Genomic DNA, 15,126 nt, shown 5'->3' with positions numbered 1-15,126 from the left:
AGAGCTGGACAGACTTTCCTCTTTCTTGGTGACAGATTGTGCTTTGGACAGATTGTCCTTTGGGACAGATTGTGCTTTTGGACAGATCGTTCCTCAGAACAGATTGTTCTTGGCGACAGATCATTCTTTGGAAAGATCCTTCTTGGGACAGATTGTCCTTCAGGCCAGACTGTTCTTGCGGACAGATTGTCCTTCAGGCCAGACTGTTCTTGCGGACAGATTGTCCTTCAGGCCAGACTGTTCTTGTGGACAGATTGTCCTTCAGGCCAGACTGTTCTTGCGGACAGATTGTCCTTCAGGCCAGACTGTTCTTGCGGACAGATTGTCCTTCAGGCCAGACTGTTCTTGCGGACAGATTGTCCTTCAGGCCAGACTGTTCTTGTGGACAGATTGTCCTTCAGGCCAGACTGTTCTTGTGGACAGATTGTCCTTCAGGCCAGACTGTTCTTGCGGACAGATTGTCCTTTGGGACAGATTGTTCATACTTAAGGACAGCTTATCATTGGGGACAGATTGTCCTTGGGCATGTTTAGGATGGAATGTCTTTGGAGACGGACTGTCCTTGTGGATGTACTGTCCTTGGTAACAGAACTTTTACTGTCCAGCAATCGAGGTGGTGTTAAAGGGGCAAATTGTTCTCGGGGGGGACAGAGTTTTCTTTCCAACGGATTGTCCTTGGCAACAAGCTCAGTATCTCCGCACTTGACCTTCAAAATTGGGGTGAAATTTCTGAAGTTCTGAAATTCTTTTTTAAAACTTGACTTGACATGGTAGTCATTTCCGAGGCTAGCAATAGCATCATTAGCAACTATACAACATACAATTTCTGAGGCTAGCAATAGCATCATTATCAACATAACATCATACTCTGCCACCGCTTCCCTAGTCTTGTCAGAACCATTACTTCCCGTTGCCAGGCAACCTTGGTATGATGGCGATGCGAGAATAACCTCAGTCTTTTACCTTGTTGAGCCGTATTTCAAAGTAATCACGTCTACGAGTATGATAAGTTTGATAATTGCCGTTCAATCGCGATATTAGAAATTTATTGCAAATTAGTTTGTACGGCTTTGAAGGTAGCACGTCTGCTCTGTCGAATTTTGACCACGCATGTTTTACCGCTGCTGCTCTGATATATTTGGGCTTTGGCTTTTGTGGAAAGGATCGACATCTGACCTGGCTGATACCTTATTCAGGATAACGCCCAGTTCCAACGTTCGTTTTGTAATGAGATTCGACTTAGATCTTACCAGAGACAACCTAAGAAAGATAAAGTGCGTTAGTGAAGGAATCTAAATGTCAGAGGGTCTGCTTGGGGGCAAGATTGATGGACCTGGTTTCCAGAACCTGAACAATTCAAACTGAAGTACAGTAGAACCTCTCTATTTATTAAGGACACCCTCGGGACTGACAAGTGCTGTCCTTAACAGAAGGGTGTCCTGATTAGATAGGTCAAACTGAATGGAATTGAGCAATTTGGGAGCAGATGCAGTGTCCATAATAGAGAGGGTGTCCGCTAAGAAAGGTTCCATACCACTGTACTTAGTACTGATTAATTATTCAAATTCATAAATGACACAATTTGATCGCAATCATGCATTTGAAGATTGAAAAACAATTATTTCATGTACAATGGCTTCCACCAGTTGCAGTAAATTTTCTGTTTTATTTCCCGATTCATTCAAATTTAGATCACAGTAGATGGTTTCCCTTTTGGCGCAGATGGCCTCTCATCTAAGCGACAGGCCAAACGTTATTCAACCCTGCCTGACGCTAGCGACACAGCCTGCCGTTGCTAGGCAACAAGAAAGACGTTGATATGCAAAGTCATTTCGGCTTTCCGCCCTTGGCTTGTCGCGTAATAAAAAGTGAAATCAACAATCTGTATGAGGCATGTCATTGCGATGATTGTTTCTAATTTATTTTTATTGCAGTGCCTTTGATAGAAATTGAAGTTTCGGAATTTGTTGCGTATGATTTGTGGTTTGGTTTGCGGGAGGCTGTAGTTGCATCATTTGGTACATCGCTGTGGACGATTCTGCAAGGGGAGGAGCTTGTGGATGATATGGTATGCAATGATGCTGTGTTTTGGTTCAACTTCAGTATGGTTTTAAAAGTCGGGGGTCCACAGAAGTGGAGTCAATGAAGGCAATTCTTGCGCTAAGCTGCCAAGGTAGGATGTGAGGCCCTGACCAAACACCTTTGCAAAACAAGTAGGATGGCCAGTCCAGTGAAAGGTACATGAAGGGTAGCCCTGTGGAAGCCCTTTACAAACTCTAGAGCAAGGTAGGGTGGCTCTTCCATGGTAGAGTGGTGAGAGCTGCCAAGGTAGGGTGGCTCTTCCATGGCAGGGTGGTAAGAGCTTCCAAGGTAGGGTGGGACACCCTGACTAAAAAGGCCTTGTGGAGAACACAAAGTCAAATCAGAAGCCAGGGAAACTTTGTCCGCTCTAGTGTGAGCATTCTCCTTCTATGTCGATTACAAGGATGAGGACATTGATGTCTCGACACCCTCCCTTTAATCATGGCCCTTGCCTTAGTGTTCAATAGCATGGTCACCGAAATGACAGGGATGCAAAAATAACCGCCAAACGTCAAGAATTTCTATATTTGTTGTACATCCTTTGTAATCAAGACGTCGTGTTGCTAGGCAACGCTGGTCGAAGATGCTGGGAACAACCATGAAGTTTAGGAACCTCATCCTAAGACCAACTCTGTTAACTGGAGTAGCACCGCTTCTGTTTCGGTGAACCTGTTGAATGTGATTGGTCACAGAATGCACACTCAGGTTCTCTGCCAGAAAGTCTCTTGGGTACGTTGGCAAAAATCATCCAATTGTGGCACTTAAACTATATTTCACAATTGTAGACCATGTAAAAATGGAAACAAAATTGGAAACATGACATGGAATTGTGGCCTGAATAGCGTGTGACCTAAATTCTTTAGGTGATGTGATTGACTTGAATTTTTATATCAATATTGAAATTTGCAATCAAAATATCTGTGGCTGTGTATACGAGATGTCGAATGTAGGCAGAATGGTCTGCATGTCATAGTGCCTTATGTTGATTAAAGACAATTCAACTTCATATGAATGTTGAAGTTTTGTGTTTGTAGTCTGATATCAAAACTGGTATAAGAGGTTATCAACAGGTTATGTCCTGAAAGTGAAACCTTTCAGTAGAACTCAGATGAGCTGCACAGTCAGCATACAACCTGAGCATTTCCGAATGGTCCCCATTCATGCCATTTATGCACCCGAGTGGGGTAAGGCAAATCAGATGTAAAGAAACCTGCCTAGAGTCTCACGCCGACAGCAGGGATTGAACCAGGGACCTCTTGACTGCTAGTCAGAGACCCAGACTACACCGCCGAAAGCGTTCAGTTAATGAACACAGGGATATGGTTGTATTCTTCAAATCTACCGTTGTGAGTTTGTCTGTTGAACATTTTAGAAAATAAAGAACATTAGAGAAGTGCTCTACAAACTGGGATGTTGGGATAACCCAGTTTTACCTTTTTAGCAGGAAGCAGGAACTTCAAGAACTTGATTTTATTTGTTGACACAGTTGTCATGCTTGTCGTGAAGAATGACGTTGACCTACTTCCTTGATTTTGTGTGCTTTCATAACATTTGAAAACACCAGTGTCGATTTATAATGCAATGGAAAAAAAGAAAATTGTGCAATCATGCCCAATTCAAGAATCGTTACTCATTATCATTTGATCATTTTCCAAAGCAGACATGATATCCAAGCATGTTAGCATCCATGTTGGTTTTGGAATGTCGCTGTATAGTCGTTCTTCCACCTATCAAATCCCCGTGTCTTTTGCGCTTACACCTATGAATTGCCGTGTCTAAATAGACCCGTGTGTCAAATCCCTGTGTCTATTAGCCCCATCGAGCTCGATGGGGCTAATCGGGGGCTAATTTAGACCCGTGTTTAACACAGGTTTTTTGATAGGTGGAATCTGAATAGGCATGGCAAAGTTCCAAGATCCGGCAACAGATGGCGCGGTGTAATTGCCTCGGTATTGTGCATGCGAAATTCCCCTCCAACGGGAAAGAAACACAGGAGAGCTCCCTACCTACAGCGCACCTGTCGCCGGGGCTATTAAACATTATCTAACACCACTGATAGGTGTTAGTGCGCCCCAGGTTTTTTGACGCACGGCGAAGACACGGGTCTTGAAAAAACATGGGGTTTTATGATAGGTGGAACTACGACTATAACTTTGAGTTCTCGCAACTGGTGTATTTTGGATTGAAATTAGTCCCGTGTCACTGCAAAAAAGGATGTTGTTGGAAGTTTAAAGCTGTGTCGATTAAGAGTTTTTGACCATGTCTCGAAGTTTTGCATAAGTTGATATAACGCATAATGAATGACATGTTATTAACATAATAATGAAATGAGTGAATCCAGCACATTCGGCGATAATGGCGGCCAATTCAAGCGGGGACGGAACAACGTCATCAAGAAAAACAGTTCCGGTCGTGCGCAAGGAGAATTTCATTTCATTTGACCCAGGTTATGATCTGCCCTAGAGACACAGCATTGTGATGTTTGTTGACATTATCAAAATCAACATTTCTCGTTTATCTTCATGTCTCCTGGGGTCGTCAAGGAATCATCCAACGTCAGCATATGCAATTAAAAACACAGATTTTGCTAAGGGCAGGTTGCCTTGGTAACCAACCTAGCGACAAAAACTCTGACCGCGGGGTTGGAAACGGTACCGGTTGTGAGAGCACAGGCAATATATAATCCGGCGCAAAGAAACTATGGCTGTCCGGTAACATGATTCATGAATTGTGGATTTTAACGACTGGTACCTTCTACTTGACATGTGAGGGTGTGCGAAAACCTTGTAAACGCCACATTTGGATCCAAATCAATTGTAGCCATCGGTCCATATAAAGGGGTAGCTCATTCATTGCCTTCACTTTCAGTAGTGCCACCCATCTGTTGTTTGGTTGGGTAAACACAGTACCTTGTTATGAACTGTTGGGCTGAAATGAAGTGACAGTCCACGAGGGTGACATGCTTTGGGGGGGGGGAGGGACGAGCAGTAGCCAATATGTAGCCAACTGATTCTTGGTATGCATAAAAGCAGTGTTCTCCACAGGGTTTTCTCAAGGTAGGGTGATACCCTTGATTTTCATGACGTTTTACCAGTGTGCAACACAAGGTAGGGTGGCCAGCAATTTGAGGTAGGGTGGCCCTATAGGAACCCTCTACAAAGTTCTAGAGCAAGGTAGGATGGCTCTTCCAAGGTAGGGTGGTAAGCTGCCAAGGTAGGGTGGGCCACCCTGACAAATAGCCTTGTGGAGAACACTGTAAAGGGCAGCTCATTCATTGCCTTCAGCTGTGCTACAGATCTGTTGTATTTATGACCGAACCACGTAATGAAGTGTTTTGCCCTTGCTGAAATTGCTTTGCCTTTAGCTGCATTCCATGAGGGTCGTGAATATAAGGAAGTCAAATCGCTTTCGGAGGGGCCAAAAGCAGTGAGCTGATATGCAGCCATCTTGATCTACATAAAAGGATAGCTCATTCCTTGCCTTCAGTAGCTCTCGAAGATGTATCTGTACGGTTGTGTTATCAGAGTAATTAATGAGGTGTTTGGCCTTCGCTGAAATTGCTTTGCTTTTAGTTGCAATTCTTGAAGGTCGTAATATAACATGACACGCTTTGGGAGGTGCCACGAGCAGAGAGCCAATGCATCCTCTTGGTCTACATAAAGGATAGCTTATTCATTGCCTTCAGTAGCTCTCGAAGATGCATCTGTACGGTTGGGTAAACAGAGTAATGAAGTCTTGCACTTGCGGCAAGTGGCAATCGACAAGACTCAAGAATATAAGCTGACAAGCAATGGGGTGGTGCAAAAACTAGGGCAATGATGACGCCTTCATTCGAAGTGATCAGATTTTTCCTTGTTATATGAAAGCTGTAGGCCCGGATTTTGGAATATCTAAGATTCTAACTGAAAATGCGGCTGCTACCATTGTTAGTTTTCATGGGAAACCTCAACGTTTCTAAAGAATTTCTTCACTAGAGTCAGACAATACATCATAACGTCCATCAATCACGTCACATTTTCGACGAAATTATATTTCGTATTAGATCTTTCTAAAGCAGTCACATCACTTCTTGTCAATTTTGCCATGTCAGCTATTTTTAAAAGCAACAAGTGATTTTACATTTATGGTGGCAATTTGGTTGATGATTCCTGGGGATAACCTGTTCCGATCCGTCATTATCGATCATGGAGAACGTGTGATTGCCGATGATGAATGTGTCAGACGTTCAATCATTTCTGACTCAAAGGAATTCGTTTGGAAAGATTTGCTGTCATAAATTTTAGTGTCGGAAAGCATCAGGCATTCGCTCACAATGAGGAGCATTTCTGTTAGTAGCTAGAAAGTTTCAAGTGGGTAGACGAAGTGCAGAGCAAAATCACTCCTCCAAGTGCAGAACGAAATCACTCCTCCAAGTGCAGAATGAAAAAAGTGCAGAGCAAAATCATTCCTCCAAGTACAGACTACAGAGAAAAACCACTCTTCCAAGTGCAGAGCAAAATTGTTCCTCCAAGTGCAGAGTAAAGTCACTCCTCCAAGTGCAGAATGAAATCACTCCTCCGAGTGCAGAGTAAAGTCACTCCTCCAAGTGCAGAGTGAAGTCACTCCTCCAAGTGCAGAGTGAAGTCACTCCTCCAAGTGCAGAGTGAAGTCACTCCTCCAAGTGCAGAGCTGACAATGAAGAAGAAAAAGAGGCCTCCGTTTACCTCTGTGCTGAGGAGAGAAGTTGGAAAGTCCTGAATGTCCTAGGCACCATTCATTTTCAGCTGAGCACTTATTCTAAAGTCGAACTTCGTTATAAAAATAGTTGTTTTCTCGTTTCAGACTTCCAGATGGCTTCACGCAGCTTCGTAACCTCACACACTTGGGACTTAATGACATATCTCTTGCACGGTTACCCCTGGATATTGGCAGGTACGTATTCATCAGGTGGCCGGCATAAATACAGATGTGATCTCACACACCATCCCATGATGGAACTTATAGGGCCAACTTGGGTGTGAGGTGCGTTGGTTTTTCATTAAAAGGTGGCTTCCAACAGAACCGCAACGCTTGGCGATGATACGTGTCTAGACATTAGAAGACTGGCTGTGCTGGGTTGCTCAAAACCAACGCAAACTTTAGTTTGCCCTTGCAGATGTACTGATAGGCCTGAAATCTACTCTTGCTATCACCCTGAAACAAAAACAGAAAGGTATGAATAAAGAGTTCTGGTATTCGACTCGTTGCACATGATACAACCACAGAAACCACTGCTTGTCGGTGCTATACCTCTAGTTGGTAGGTTAACGCTCTTTGCTCTTAAAACACATAGCCTAAGGAAGGTCTTTCCTTGGCCAGAGTCAGGAAGATCATTGTGGCTTCAAAAACACTGATTGGAACTGACATTTGTTTTCCTTTTGTCAAGCAGGTAACACTAACAGCCTGTCAGGCTTTTTAAATCGAATATGACCGCCCAGGGCTTGAGAGAAAAGAACCTTTTTGTTCTGTGTGAAACCACCAAATAATTGACTTCTGAGTGCCATTTCCTTACGAAATCGGGTGTAGACTTCTATTCTAGGTCCATTCATCTCTCATACATTTGTCTCTCTCTGTTTCTGCCAAGTTTCCCGAAACTTCAGCCAGACTCTGAGTCCCGGGCTTTTTACATGTTGATAATTTTTGGTCGATCACTTAAGCCTGAAGTTTTATAAATGTTTCAGTGTTGTTTTCCATTAGATGTTCCAGAAATTCGCCATCTCTCCATGTCTGCCAAATTTCCTAAACTTCCTCCAGACTTTCAGGCTTTTTGCATGATAATCTTTGGTTGGTGCCCACTTAAGGCTGAAGTAGCATACAAAATGTTAGACTAGAGTGTAGTCTTCCAAAAGATGTTCCATGCCTCCCTGCCAAATTCCAGAAACTTCTCGGTACTTGCTGACTTTTTCAATCGATGATTTCTATATTGCACCTACTTGAGTCTATGGGAAATCTTTACTCAAAGAATAGTGCCGGCATATTGCTTTCATGAGGAGCTTTATTAAAATTCTTGATGTATTTATAAGCTGCCTCCCTGATGGCTAGGGTATAGAAGTCTAGATGCTGCCAGTGTAAAGAAGTTGTCTCTTCATATTGTGATGTAAATTCTGGAATCTTAGGCAGATAGTATTCAGGCTTTTCACTTATCATTTTTGCAATTCTACAAAGTTCAAGCAGTTTGGAAATTCTCAGGATTAAAAATGGAATTTTCCCAGTTCTTGAGAGAGGTTTCTTGATTACATTATAGGCTATTGGTGTGTTTTCATGCGACATTTCAAATCGATACGGGAGCCATTTACCTTAAAATTTTAAAAACAATATAGACAAATCTGGGGGGGGGGCTACTCTTTGATTGGGTCCAGGGGGTTGTTCATTAAGCTGCCAAGCGCTGGGAACTTTATGTAATTGAAAGACCTTAGAGTAACAAGAGTAATTTTTTCCTACAACGGATGATGTATGTTATCCTTGGCCTACCTCGGCCCTACTAAGCTCACCAAGCAGTGTTGCCTTGTCTATGTCCTTGACCGAAATACAGGTTGCTGTTGGGAGGTGAAAGTTTGGTTGATGCTTTATAACAGACAGTAACTACCTGCCTGCTTCTGCTGAGGCCGAGGTGATTGCTGTATTCGATTAACTAAACTACCGGTCTCTGGACCTGACTGCCTCCTTTTCGTACAGCAAAGGGTTTATGTTATCCTGTGCCTATGAGGCCCAACTTGGCATAACATGCAGTGAACCACAGAATTGAGTAGAATCTGCCCGGCACATCATGCAGATGTATGCCTCAACATTATATCTAGACGCCTTGTCCTTTGACGTTTTGGTTGCAGTCTTACCAACCTGAACAGATTGGAACTATGCGAGAATCTGCTGTGCCTTTGCCCTTGTGAACCACAGAATTGAATAGGCCTGCCCTCTACCCAGCTGCGCATCATGCAGATGTAAGCCCACAAGTTACGATACCTTGTTAAGATTTTTTTGACGTTTTTGTTGCAGTCTTACCAACCTGAACACATTGGAACTACGCGAGAATCTGCTCAAATATCTCCCCGCTTCGCTCTCGTACCTCACCAAGTTAGAATGTCTCGATCTCGGCAGTAATGAATTGGAGGAACTGGTAAGTCATTTTGAAATTCATTATTGATGATTACAGTAGAACCTCTCTATTAAGGACACCCTCAGGACTGACAAGTGCTGTCCCTAAAAGAGATATGTCCTGATTAGAGAGGTAAAATGATTAGAAACACCTAATTTGGGACCAAAACTAGTGTCCTTAATAGAGAGGTGTCCGCTATAAGGGAGGTTCTGCTGTATCATTGTTTTGTGAACCCTTACACTACAGTACACTTACAAAACCAAGTTTTTCAGAGCTACTAGCCCGAGATAGCAAGAACTCTGTCGATTTGCTTCAGATGAGATGCTACAGGCATTGATATTGCCAAGCAACAATACTTCAATGCAACAATATTGAAATGTTCAAAAAGCTTAATCTGAAATTTCGTTCAGACCTTGTTGCCAAAGTTCATCACAAATGAAACGACGCTACAAGAAGGGTTAGAAATAACACCTGGGTGTGAGGTTTGACACTAATCCTCCTCCAGACATCCAATACCGCAAAGTGCACAGATAAAACCCATTCCACCCTAAGATTATGCAGATAGTGTACATTATACAGTGCAGCAATGCACTGCCGAAGTTGGCAAACAGGCACTGGAATAGACAGTCTATAGCACTTGTCAATTTCTTATGATATTTATCCGTCTTCCATTGTGAAATTTTTCCTTTATTCTCAAAGTATTGCTTTAAGGTTGAATCTATGAAGACTTACATTCGTACAAATTTTAAGATATCTTACAATATGAAAAAAAGATATGTCAGTTGTCATGTTTTGAAAAATATTTGTTGGTGCTAAGTCTTGTTGATGATCACCATCCAGGTCGTGATCAAAAAGTGACCTTGACCTGCCACCTACCTGTTGAAAAAAATGAATAACATCCTTTATATTACTAGATTATGATTGTAGCAGACACATTAAATACCTAATACCATTTGTTGACGTTGTGATTGGCGTGCGATGTCATATCTGGTATAACCCAGACTCTCGCAAATGGACAAATGTCGTGGAATAGTAAGTCGTGACTTCTTCGCTACGTTGAGCAAATGGACGGCCATTTTGTCACATCCTATCAATTTTGGTTTAGTGGCCACGTCAACTTATCCAATGGACCTGTCTCCGTTTTGTGTTACTATGGATACATACTTGTTTCTGATTGGTGTAGTGGTTGAACAAAAGCTTGATTGCGGCTATATTTGCTGTGCCTTCGAAACCCTTAGGAAGCATGTTTAAGTGCCAGGCTGACCCAAGGGGTCACCGAGCCAAAATGGAGTAGTTGAGATAGTAGAATGATTGACAGAATGAGCAGTTGACCTATACAGTTGAACCCCTTGGGATTGACAGGTGCTGTCCTGAATAGAAAGTGTCCTGACCGATAGGAAACCCGCACTGTTGGAGGGAGTCGCCCTCTTACCACATGAGCATAACAAGACAGACAAGGAATCAAACCTGGGACCTCAGAGGTGACCTCTGTTCTAATGTTCCCATTGCACCACTTATCCCGTAGGAAACCCACACTGTCCGAGGGCCCTCTCTACCACATGAGTATGACCAGGAATTGAACCAAGGACCTCAGAGGTGACAGGTTCTAATATATCCTTTTCACCACCCTGACAGCCAAATCTGGAACGTTCCAACATTCTCCTTGGTGAACCAAAATAACCACCCTCATGGCAAGCTGTTGCAATCATCTGTATCAACAACCTGATGGTTAAATTTACAACCAAATCATACACAACAAGCCATTTTCCAAACCAAGAAATCTCTCGAAGCCACAGATGCCTTCTTGGCATAATCAAGCAAATTACAAAACACCTATGTCAGCTTCTTCTGATATTCCGATGCAATATTTCTTCACAATTGCCATTTTATTCATGCGGAGTTACCGGTGTTGGACCGGTTATAGTTCCCAATCAATTCAGCGGCATAATTTGCCGCTGGCGTAGATTCGACGCTGATGAAACGACTTGATGACAAAGGAGATGTCGTCACAGATAGGATGTGTAGCTGAGGTGATCGTTAAGGTAGAAGCACGCAAGAATTGTGATTTGGTGTACTTTAAACTACCCAATTTCTGCGAGCATTTTATTTCAGTAGATGTCGAGAATAATCTTGATTTGCAAAAATATAAATCACAATAATATTCATTCAACGAACAATGAAAAGAAATTGTAAACCCTTTCGCACCTCGATTTTTTCAATGTCGACTCAATGTCGACGTCTCCTGTGGCCTGGAAGTTTGGGATATAATATGCTGGACAGTATGTACGCAAGTTAACTTTTGGTCGGCCATTTAGTAGTTTGTGTTATGATAGCGTTACTGAAACCTTTGGTTTGCCTTGAGTGATAAAAGGCACAAAATGTCGGCCCTAAATCATGTTGCTGTTACAGACATTTGGACATTCAGAGAGCAAATAAAGGATCCAGGTTTTGTTAGGAACAGCTCCAAGGCCATCTTGGTTCCAGTCGGGCACATTGCCTTGTCTGGCTTCCATCAGATGTATCAGGAAACAGTCTACGCGTTGCTGCTACTGACAAACATAAAGACAGGCAGACAACAAGCCGAGGATCAGGGTTTTGTTAGGAACAGTCCCAAGGCCATCTTGGTGCCAGTCGGACACATTGCCTTGTCTGGCTTCCATCAATTGTATCAGGAAACAGTCTACGCGTTGCTGCTACTGACAAACATAAAGACAGGCAGACAACAAGCCGAGGATCAAGGTTTGGTTAGGAACAGCCCCAAAGCCATCTTGGTTCCAGTCGGGCACATTGCCTTGTCTGGCTTCCATCAAATGTATCAGGAAACAGTCTACGCGTTGCTGCTACTGACAAACATAAAGACAGGCAGACAACTACCAAGGATCCAGATTTGGTTAAGAGCAGCCCCAAGGCCATCATGGTTCCAGTCGGGCACATTGCCTTGTCTGGCTTCCATCAAATGTATCAGGAAATGTGACGGCTTATCACTCCCAGCCTCTGGAAACATCTAAATTGGCTTCCCCGCTGACAGGGATGAAAGCAAAATGCTTTGGACTTGCCATGCGGCTCTTGTCAAATACAATTAGCTGACTAGTACGAAATGTGATTAAATATTTATGGTTTGTTTCACCTTTACAAGACCTCACGAATTGTACATGTGATGTATGCTAAGTACAGTTCTACTGAATTTTATTTATTGCGGCCGCATAGATGCCTGAACAGAGTCAGTTCCATCTGGAATGTTACTTGGCCACAGACAACTGAAGAAAAACTTTGTTTCGGTTTTTTATTGTTCAGAAGTTAAAAAATCCTTTATCAGTGGCAAACAGTAAAAATAGTTAGCTAATCTTTCCAGTCGGGGTGCACTCAACATTGCGAATGTGCTGCCATTAATAATATTTCATCACAGATGAGCCGTCCCTAAAGCCGGAAGCTGTTTCTGTCAGCATACGAGTCGTTTATCAGATGCCAGGCCATGCTTTCAGTGTTAAGTTTGTTCGTCGTCCTTCTTGTCAGTTGTTTATGAGGATGCGTGTGCGGTCATGGTTTGAGACTATTTCCGCTTTGTAGTCTGTCGGATTGATTGCCAGCAGATGGGTCCAAGCGGTCCACATTCGGAAGACTTTAACCTGAATCCGGATTCGCTGCAGGAGAAGTGGCTGTAAGGCATCCCTTAATTGCTTATCCACACCATTCAAAAGACTTGAGCCTGAATCTGGATTGCCTTTTGACATATTGGATTGCCTTTGCTGCATGTAGGAGAGGTGCATTGATTTGCAATATCCCTTGATAACATGTCCACATCTCTGGAAAGACTTGAGCCTGAATCTCGATTGCCTTTGGAGAGGTGGAATGGTCTGTGCTGCATGCAAGAGAGGTGCATCGATTTGCAATATCCCTTGATAGCATGTCACATCCCTCGAATGAAGTGAGCCCAAATCTGGATTGCCTTGTATATGTTTGATGACCTTCGCTGCAAGAGATGTGGCTGATTTCCAGCATCCCTTGATTGGTCTTGCACTCTGTTTGAAGTCGAGCACAAATAGACATGCCCAGAGGATCTGGATGGCTAGACTGATACGAATTTCGGAGACGGAGAATGACCTCAGGCCTACAGTCGAATTTGTAGTCATCGACAGACATTGTGATTTGATGTTGTCGATTGCAAGGTAGAGGATTCTTAAGTGGAACCTCATTTCCTGAACAGGTAGTTCAGCAATTCTGTTTCTCCAGTTAGCACTCTTCAAGGGAGAATAATAACCAAAACATGTAGGTTGGCATCTGACATGGAAGAACTGAACAAGTTCTGTTAATTTTACAGTGGTAATTCACAATTTATGCAGTGTTCTCCACAAGGCCATTTGTCAGGCCTACCACCCTACCTTGAAAGAGCCACCCTACCTTGGTCTAGAGTTTCTAAATGGTTTCTATAGGGCCACCCTACCTTAAATTGCAGCCCACCCTACATTGTATTGCACTCTGGTAAAACTTCTTGAATATCAAGGGTACCACCCTACCCTGAGAAAACCTTGTGGAGAACTCTGTTTATGATCTGGAGCTGTTGCCTTTGAACTATTTGAAGATGTAGTAGGTTCCTCTGTGTACTGCTTCTCTTCTGCTTGGTCTTTATTTGCAAGGGAAAACCCAATGCATCTACCTTGCCAACTTGCAGACAAACAGTAAACATGCTTTGGTAATTGACAACAATAACAAAAGATTTATGCTCAGGAGCTGTTGGCAATATTACTGTCTGAATGTCTGAGAAAATAGTAGTTGCCTGTATAGAATGCTTCTCTCCTGGGAATGCCATATTTCAGGGCAGTAGAATACCGCAAAGACCTCCACGTTACCAACTTACATGCAGACACCTATTTAGTGTTCCGTTGACTTACAACAATAACACACGATTTATGATATAGCAGTTCGCCTATATGATCTTGAGCTGTAGCCCATTTGCTTTGAACGTTCGCAGAATATAAATGGTGGCTCCCAGGTTTAGGTGATTTTAGTTTCCATATAACCATGACAACGAGATTGGACAGCGATAAGCTACCCTTGTTGCAATGGCAAAAAAAACGTATTGACATGAATTATTACTGATGGAAGCAGCTGTGATAACAATGGAACTTCATGCCGAGGAAGTATGAAGACCGCCAATGAAGAGGAACCATAGTCAGGCTAGTCTCTTATGGGTTAGGCTCCCTGGCCCAGGGGTCAGAGTTCATGATGAGAGTGGTCGACGGTCTAAAATTAGGCAAGGATGAAGTTCGGTAGCAAGGAAGCGACGCCTGTTCTGACGGTTGTGCAGGATCCGAGGACATTGCCAGATGGCTTCTGCTTTGAAGGCCCCGCTAGACCTGGACCATCAAAGGAATTGTGTCTGAACACATTTTAATGCGGCTCCTGTCGTTTGTTGAGATTTTTCTGCTAACATTTACCAAACTCAATGGTTTAATGCCACTTGTGGCTAAAGAAGACAGAGACCATCTTGACCCTTCGACTTGCTAATAAACATTCCACATGGAATTCCATTCTCGACAATGATTAACATTTGAGATGTTGGACATACTCATTTCAAATGTGATTGCCTGCGCGACTCTTTGTGGTGAGCACTTCATCCTATGACAGGCGGATGTTATTTCACCTTGGATGAATTTCATTAGTAGGGCAGGGAGTTACCGAAATTTGATTGAGTTGCTGTTGTGCCTTGTGGGCAGTGACAACATAATTTCCTATACATGTAGGGCCATTAAAAGGGTGGGTGAAGAAGTTAAGGTTTGTATTTCTCATAAGAACGGCCTCAAGTGGGCTCATTACATTTCAGTCACCCTCTGCCCCTACCTACAAGATTACATGATCACATGAACTCAGGTCCCATGATAGCACTTTACCGTCACTATATATTGATCAGCTAAAGTCAATAATCGATGTTTTGC

At 43.0% G+C, this 15,126-nt stretch overlaps 1 protein-coding gene across 18 annotated transcripts in view; it reads left to right on the top strand.

Moving 5' to 3' along the window:
* Positions 1–15,126, top strand: part of LOC135502760 (protein scribble homolog) — a 112,905-nt gene that overhangs the window by 3,894 nt on the left and 93,885 nt on the right. For all 18 annotated transcript variants that reach the window (XM_064795816.1, XM_064795820.1, XM_064795819.1 and 15 more), the window contains exons 4-5: positions 6,904–6,993; positions 9,094–9,214. In XM_064795816.1, coding sequence (XP_064651886.1) covers positions 6,904–6,993; positions 9,094–9,214 — 211 coding nt within the window. The remainder of the gene's footprint in view (positions 1–6,903; positions 6,994–9,093; positions 9,215–15,126) is intronic.

Source organism: Lineus longissimus, chromosome 19, assembly GCF_910592395.1.
Source record: "Lineus longissimus chromosome 19, tnLinLong1.2, whole genome shotgun sequence".
Lineage (NCBI taxonomy): Eukaryota > Metazoa > Nemertea > Pilidiophora > Heteronemertea > Lineidae > Lineus > Lineus longissimus.
Note: the sequence above shows the minus strand (reverse complement) of the source record. Positions and strands in the feature narration are given on the sequence as shown.